At 41.1% G+C, this 8,038-nt stretch overlaps 2 protein-coding genes across 3 annotated transcripts in view; one reads left to right on the top strand and one right to left on the bottom strand.

Annotated features, from left to right (window-relative positions):
* Positions 1–8,038, top strand: part of LOC124472800 (coiled-coil domain-containing protein 178) — a 46,583-nt gene that overhangs the window by 1,941 nt on the left and 36,604 nt on the right. The window lies entirely within an intron of this gene.
* Positions 757–7,927, bottom strand: mapre2 (microtubule-associated protein, RP/EB family, member 2). Of its 2 annotated transcripts, XM_047027879.1 has the most exons (8): positions 7,825–7,906; positions 6,032–6,317; positions 4,195–4,322; positions 3,492–3,637; positions 3,137–3,353; positions 2,869–3,011; positions 2,438–2,596; positions 757–2,186 (listed from the first exon to the last, which is right to left on the bottom strand). In XM_047027879.1, exons 2-8 carry the CDS (start codon positions 6,151–6,153, stop codon positions 2,097–2,099), a joined length of 1,005 nt encoding a protein of 334 aa, XP_046883835.1. In that variant the 5' UTR covers positions 6,154–6,317; positions 7,825–7,906; the 3' UTR covers positions 757–2,096. The 2 variants fall into 2 exon arrangements, with proteins under 2 accessions (XP_046883835.1, XP_046883836.1); XM_047027880.1 differs by lacking the exon at positions 6,032–6,317 and having other exon boundaries at positions 7,825–7,927.

Here is an 8,038-nt window from a genome sequence, read left to right as displayed (position 1 = left end):
TTCTTTCAATGTGAAAAGTCTACTTCCTTTACCAAAGTATTTTGTAAAATGCACACAAAACAGCTACAATAACATTGACACGCTAAATAAATAAATAATTAAATAGTAATTACAATAAAATAAAAATAATAAAGACCTTTTGGGTTCAATAAGTAAGGCTAAAAAAATAGATATTTTACTCACACAGGGTGAGCAGAATCTGTATATTTTAGTATTGGTACATGTAACAGTACACAGCTAGGCAAGACATTTTACTAATGACAAAAAAAATGTGTCTGGACTTTCAATTACTGAGGCTGTGAAAACTAACCAACCCATTACTATGGAGGTAAAAATATTTGAACATTCGTTTTTCAATGCATAAATTCTCTAGGCCCCAGTTGTTATTAGTGGCATGAGGTCTGAGGAAATATTTCCTTAAAATAAGCATAGTTTATTAACCGTTTTATTAATCAAAAATAAGCCACAAGCCTTGCCTTTATTCTGATAGCGAATTAGCAAAGCCAGAAAGGCTGCGGAAGACAATCAAGCCCAGTTTCACGAGTACCACACATTCTCTGAGCTTTGGGGAAATGTAGTATGTTGCCAACAAATCCAACATGCCGTTTGTGGTGCTCAAACACATATTGCTCATAATTTTTGTAACTTTAATAATTAATCTTAATCCTTAATAAATACTAAGTATGAATGTAAAGTCATTCATCTTCTCCAAGGTCAATTCCTAGGTAACTAACCGTAATTGAAACACTATTTGACTCAACGGTGAAAGATTTTATTACAGTAAATCCATTCAAATCTAAACAGCTGTCAAATAGCAGGTTAAACATACAAAACACTCACTTAACATACCTTTTTCTTTTTTTTATTAAATATGTAAAAAGCAGATCAAGTTATTCACAAATAAAAATGCAAACATGCAACACGTTTTGGGGAATGCATAATGAGTGGGACATCAGAAAAACATTGTCTATTCATAGTTATTGACAGTACATGTTTACATTCCTTTTCATTTACACAATAATATATGACTTAAGCATTATGGTGCACTGCTGAGTTCAGTAATAAATGTAACATTAAGAAAGGGTATACCATGTACGCACTGGAATATAGTATGTCAAATTACTCAGTGAACTGACTCACAATTTCCTTCCCAAAATCTGTGGATGAAATGATGTTGAGATCTGAAATGGTGGTACCTGACTGTCTATTTACTGATGAAACTTAAGTTAAAAACATCCATTGTGGTTCAGACTAGTCTACACTAACATGTTCTCTTGCCTATGCCAATATTGATGCCAAACAGAGGCAACCTCTGTCACTGAAGCACCCAGCCAGCTGCAAATGAGACTTGTTGCGTACACCGATTATCAAAATGTATTTTGAAGATAGTCACAGTCATTACTGATTACACTACTACCATTCATTCATAGTTTACTGACTGTCTCCCTTCCCAAAGAGACAATACAAAATAGACGATTCCTAAGTCTAAATAAATATTGTTCTTCAATTCATTACTATGAGTGTGAATTGTTGAGGGTCTATGGACAGAAAGCATGTCCATTCCAGAATCACATGTCAGTGCAAAACATGGGAGATTAAATAGGAGCTACTACTGGCCCTTAAGGGCTTTGCTTATTGCATTATCTTGATTAATATGGAGGATATGTAAAGATTTTTTTTTAAGTATAACACAAACAATAGAGGGGACAGAGGCTGGCAACTAAACATGCTGACAGATATAACACTACCTGTCCGATCTTCAGAATGTCAGGATTCAAATCGAGGATTTGAATGCTTTTCAACCAAACAGTCCTCGGAAACTTCTGTGATGGTCTGAGCTTGTCTGCTGATGGAGGTAATAACAGCAACCGTCCACAGCATTTCACCACCGTCACAAAAACACAGCATGTTTAACGGAGGGATTAAAAACAAACGAGGGTGCTTCTTTTGAGGTTGCTCCATGTGCTCAGTCTTCAAGAGAACAAAAAAGAAAACCATGAGGAGAGAAAAAAAATAAAATACTGAACTTAAAATTTAAAATCCTGTAACAGTTCTCATGAAACAAAAGGGCATGTTGTTGTGGCAGAGGAAGATGGTCAGTATTCGTCCTGCTGATCATCTGGTACCTCCTCTTCCTGAACCAGGACTTCCTCTCCATCCCCTTCTCCCAGCTCGGCTGCTCCTTCCTGTGTGGGGCACAAACAGAATCCTGTCAATATCCCGCACACTCCGCTCCAAACACCAGATCAATCATTGTTAAATAATTAAATAAAAATCAGGAGGGAGAGCTTTATTTATTTAATTTTTTAACACTATTGTTTTACTGATTGAGGCACTCTCTGATTGTTCTGCTCTGGCAACAACAAAAAGCCAGAGGCATTATCATGGGGTGCAAGTGTTCGATCATGTCAGATTGCTCCACTGTCAGCCCACTTACCTGGTCGTCTGCAGAATACAGGACCTCCATTAGCCGCTCCACAAACTGAGCGCTCTCCTCGCCCTGGTCCTGACACAGCAGTTCCACCTCGCGCAGCTTGCCAAAGTAAAAGTCCCGCTCTTTCTCCATCCCCTCCAGTGCAAGTTTCAAAGTGTTCACCTGCACACGGAAGGGAGAGTTAGGCGAGAGACACTTGAATCACTCAAGGTGGCACTGATCTCCTGTCACCTGACTGCTGCTTGTGTGGATCCTTCCCATGTGTTGGGGTTTGAAAGCTGATATATTCAAGTTAAGGATAAGGGAATCGTGGTTGAATTTACTTTGTGGTTCAGTTTCACTGAAACATTTCATTAAAAGTATTTGAAGTAAAAAAAAAATAAAAAAATGCTCATGAAATCCATTCAATGTAAACCTCTGTTGTGGAGTCGTACCTGGTCATTGAGCTGTAGAACCTGGACTTCCAGTTCCTTCTCTCCTTTGGCAGGAGCTGATGGTGCAGGGATCTTTTTGGCTGAAGAGGGTCTGGATGATGGCGTCATGGTCTTGGGGATAGTAGCACTTGCCCTGGTCGCTCCTAGAACACAGGAACATGTCAGGTTCATAACACAGTTACACAATCCACGTGAATGCGCTGAATGGTTTCCATCAGACAGAAGGGTCAGGTATGGGTTGTTCAGTTGGCATCAGTCGTTCGGTCACCTGCAGTAGGGGAGCTGGCTGCATGGTGGGACTTCTTTGGCAGGTTGAAGATTTGTTCTCCAGGGTCAGGGGGAGGGATGGCATCCTGGCCCTGCCTTGCCTGGACGGGGTCGTACTCCTTGCCGTCGTAGTTAGCATCAAAGAACTTCTTGAACCACTGGATGAAATCAAGGTTGTCCTGAAATCTTCCCTTAACCAGCTTTTCCACAGGAATAATCTGGGTTGGGCGAAGGGGAGGGGGGATATTCAGCACAAGAAATTGGGACACGCTGCCTCTATATTCCCATAGGTTTAGACTGGTGTGTACTGTAAAATACTGTACATGCTTGAGTGATGTGAAGGAGAGGGAACTCACCTTGTCCACATTCATCCTCTTGAAGGACGCCTGGAGCACCTTGAAGTTGTGAATGTACTCATGTTCTAGTTTAGCCTGGAACTTGACCTTCTTAAGACTGATGCAGCCAGGAAAGAGTAAATCCATAAACTGGCAATAGGCCGCTCCTAGAAGACAACATTTGCTTGAAGTTACAGGCTCTCGGGTGGAATAAATAAGTTTATTTGTCAAAACCTTATTAGCATTTGGTAACAATATTTAGCTAAAGGCAGAAAACGATTTTTGTACAACACCAAGACGACTTTAGTGCCACAAACCTTCAGGAATCTTGCACCAAATTAAAAAAAAAAAAGTTTAAATTAATTTTTAAATTTTTCTCTTAATGAGCATGCACAACAGACTAACAGACTACACAGCACAGCAGATAAGTGATCAGCTTCACACTAGAATTAGTGCACCTTGAGAAATGAGTGTATGTGGTTCAGCACAGATTGGATTACTTGAAGAGGGATGGTAGGCAGCAGGTCTTATTTATAGACGCCATCTTCTATGTGAAAAGCCTAGGTGAATACCTCTCGCAGGTCTCTGTGCTCACTACAGGGTTCTTCCCATTTCAGGGTTAAACCACTGAACAGCAGAGAATGGCCTGCACATGTCCCTCCCACCCAGTGCCCTGGCTAAATGGCCAGAAGGGGAATGATGTGCTTGGTCAGTTGGTTCCTACCTGAGGAGAGCTGCTCCACTTTAGTGTAGTTTAGACAGACGAGGTCATTAACCCAGGCAGTGATATCATGCCTGCTCATCGTCTCCTGGGTTATTGAGGTAGAGTATACGTTGACCGCCATCCCCCAACTGCAAAAGACAAATGCCACAACTCAGATATACAAACTGCACATTCTATGGACTTGAAAAAAGGAAGAAAAACAAGTAGCTGATGACCCCTTTGGACTGGCTGCAGTTATGTGATAAAGCCTTATTTTGTTGACCTCAAGATAACATCCTAAATATTTGGGAATCACTAAGCAATAGCTAGTTGCCTCAGACCTAGTTGATGCAGCAAAAAGAGCTCCAGTAGACAACGTGCCTCTTCGCGAGGGCAACCATTGGTTTGTTGGAATAGTTGCGGCAAGCCTATGCTACAAACTGACCTCGAGAAGTAATTCAATTGCTTTAGATTGCTGAGTTAAAGATGATTTTCATTCCAGCATAGGCCATTTCCACCTCCCCATTACACAAGTTGTATTCAAATCCATTTGGTCGTATTAGGCTCTGGCAACATAGCAAAGCTTTGTGGAAAATCTGTAACTGTACAAACATTTTAATTATCGAATACTACCAGGAGAGCACTTCAAAAAGGGACCAGCAGAAACATCACATGCAGCTGAATGCATGTATAGTTGAATGCAAATTTGCATTGACCGATAGTGACAAGCAGGCTGAAATGACAAGCTATTAGCCTATTCTTAATCTTGGAATCTTATATATTGGCTAAACTGGCAGTTCAGGAAGTTAAATTAAATTATCAGGGGCACTGGCAAATAAAGAAAGCCAATAATAACATAGATACATGTGTCTATGTTATAGATAGATACACATAGATATTATGTATAGCCTAATAGATACACAATATTGCATGAGCCAAATGTCCAATGGTGAAAAAGCTAGCTACATGTTATTTTGTAAACCTACAAAGGACTGTCCTTCTAAGCAAACATTTAAGCCATAATGAGCTTAGTTATCACTGCCCCTGATGAGGACTGAACGACGGACTATGCGTTTCCAATTGACTGCATTGTTATGGTAACCGTTAGTAGTATGATTATATCATGTTTAAATCATGCATTTTCCGACATACAGCAAAAACAAAGTATGGGCTGTGTTAAAATGTTATCTCCCAATATTGCGCATTGATGCAGGAGTTGCTCCATTTCAGGGGGCTGAAAACTGGGACGGTCGCTCGCATGTCAACAAAAGCGGATGTACTGGCGAGCTTTGTTAGCAACGGGGAGTTGTTAGCCATGACTTACCCAAAGATACACAACCACTGATTGTTGGTATAGTCAAAACCTAACGTCAACCGTTGTCAATGCATTAGAACAATTTCTGTAAATACCTATAAGCCTGTAATACAACCTGGTTTACAGCATACGACATGTCTGCTGAATATTCTAGTATTGCCGACTGATCGAATTCGTGTGCCATTTTTGACAATCAAGAAATCTTGCACTTCAGCTCAAACCAGTCACAATCATGCCATACAAGTTGCATGGCAAACAATGGTATTACTTTTCAGATAACATTTAAGAAAATCGCGTTCACGGATTGCTAACTTACAGGGGCCTTGGACGTTTTTCGCCATGCATAGGTCAATAAACGGCGTAGTAGTAGGTTTATGAAAGACATATCAAGCCATAAAGCAATGAACCAATACATTATAACAGAAACCAATTGTTTGAGTGTTAAACAAAAAATGGAAACCATCAACCATATTCCAGGTTTTGCAATTCCAGCTTGAAGCTTTGTAATGAAGCCACGCCAAATGCGACATTACACTGATTTACCTGTAGGCGCGCTCTCCTCTCACTGTATTTTTCCTGTAAGGAATAACATTGGATCCGTTGTCCGGGATGATGTCGTTGTTATTTTCTCCATTTGGGGAAAGTGCTTGGGTGGGACCAGGCATTGGGTCTCTAAAATATTGAACAGATTTTCTGTTCGCTCTGATTGAAAGGACGATGCTTGGAAAGTGCCGCACCTCGGGCTCGCTCTGTCTTTGCAAATCTCCGTCTAGTGACGTCGCTGCACCCTACCCACGTGACTGATGGGGGTGGCTGGTTGCTCTCCTTCCTTTGACAGGGGATAGCGAACTCCATTTAAAAAAGAAATGGGATTTTGCACTAACACACCAAATGCACACGCACATAGCTGGGGCTTCATTCATCTGCATCCCAACTCAAGGAATGGCATTTCGCTAAAGTGCACGGATGTCTGGAATGTAGGCTAATCTTTCTGTGCCAAAGTGTTGCCAAGGGCCAATAAGCACACCATAATATAGCCAGTGCGAGACTCAGACCCAAGTTCATGCAAGGAGTTCACACAGCCCTTCTGAACTTCAGAAATCATAGTATAGTGATGTAGGCTATATATAGTGAAACATATTGATGACCAGACCTACAATTCATGTTTACCCCTTCCGCAGAGGGAGTGACTAATTAGGAGTCAACATCAACAGACTAAATTAAGGTGCATTTGCACTTCACCTGCTGTAATCCTTATGGCCTATAACGCCCAGAACCACTGTGGCCCTCTGCACATCTGCAGTCGTTGTATTATATCTTAGTCGGGACAGGGGACATGGGTCACAATACATGCACATGTAGCCTAGTTCTCATTATTTTAGGCAGCTAACCTCTAGCTTCATTTTTGCATCGACACACTGAAGCATTAGTACACCGTTTCATATAGGGGGTTGTTGCTGTTCCTTGAATTGAAGATTGAGACGGTCTAGAACAGTTGAATGAACGAGGAAGTAATCTTGTGGATGATGAGGCTTGCTTTACAGTTTGGACATAAATATAGGATATTGTCTTAGCATTGAACAAGATCCCTGGGTTTACCAATCCTCGTGTAGAATATCTACACACCTAGCGCTTCTAAGAAGAATATCATTTCTAGTTTAATTGCCAACCATTTTCGCCAACACACTAGGTACACTTGTTTTATCAATTTCAACTAGGCGGTATTGGCCTGAAAGTGAAAGTGTTTACAAACTTTCAAAATGTGTGACTGACCCCATCCACGTGCATTTGTATTTACGCTTAAACGAGACATACGGCAGGTTGGCCATCACTTAAGAATGGGGATCCCCGGCTTAAAAGTCAACATTTCACTCGGTGGTTGGTTGCGCTCCGCGCTGAGGCCCGGGCATTCTAAACGCTTCTCATCTGATCTACAACGATTTCTTTACTACGGTTAGTTAACTTCAACAGAAGCCACACAAAAGACACACCAAATGAGGGTGTATGAAATTAATTCACGATTGCTTAAGCTGTATCAACAAGCGAATAGTCAAACATGCGTATCGAAGTGTTAGCTTGCAAAAAACAAACCAAATCAAGGAAGGCGCCTTGGCAAGACGTTTAGCAGTGGTATAAGGATGGACCAACTAGCTAGCAAGCTAGCTTGCTGTAATGACGAGCCCACTTGACAGAAACTGTAGCCAACATATTTACTCCATTAAATCGAGACAACACAGACGACAATATATGAGCACAGAGTCCAAATGTTGCACAACAATGTTTTGCACAAATGTCATGAGGTTATTCACACATTGCAACCGTTGGTTTTGACTTACCAGTGAACTCGGATCACAGGTTACGCGTATGGTGTTAAATCTGCTATTTTCCTGAGTCACCCCACCCTCTTTCCACTCATTGTACGAGTTGATGACGCTAAAAACGCACACATATTTCATTCGACAAGAAGCCAGCACCGTTTAAGCTGATTGGTTTAGTTGTGGCATCTGCTGCGATATTGACCAGTCATGACTTGATGCGTTGCTCATTGAC

The sequence above is a fragment of the Hypomesus transpacificus genome, chromosome 10, assembly GCF_021917145.1.
Source record: "Hypomesus transpacificus isolate Combined female chromosome 10, fHypTra1, whole genome shotgun sequence".
Taxonomy (NCBI): Eukaryota; Metazoa; Chordata; class Actinopteri; order Osmeriformes; family Osmeridae; genus Hypomesus; species Hypomesus transpacificus.
The sequence above is the reverse complement of the archived record's forward strand: the minus strand, read 5'-3'. Positions and strand labels throughout refer to the sequence as shown.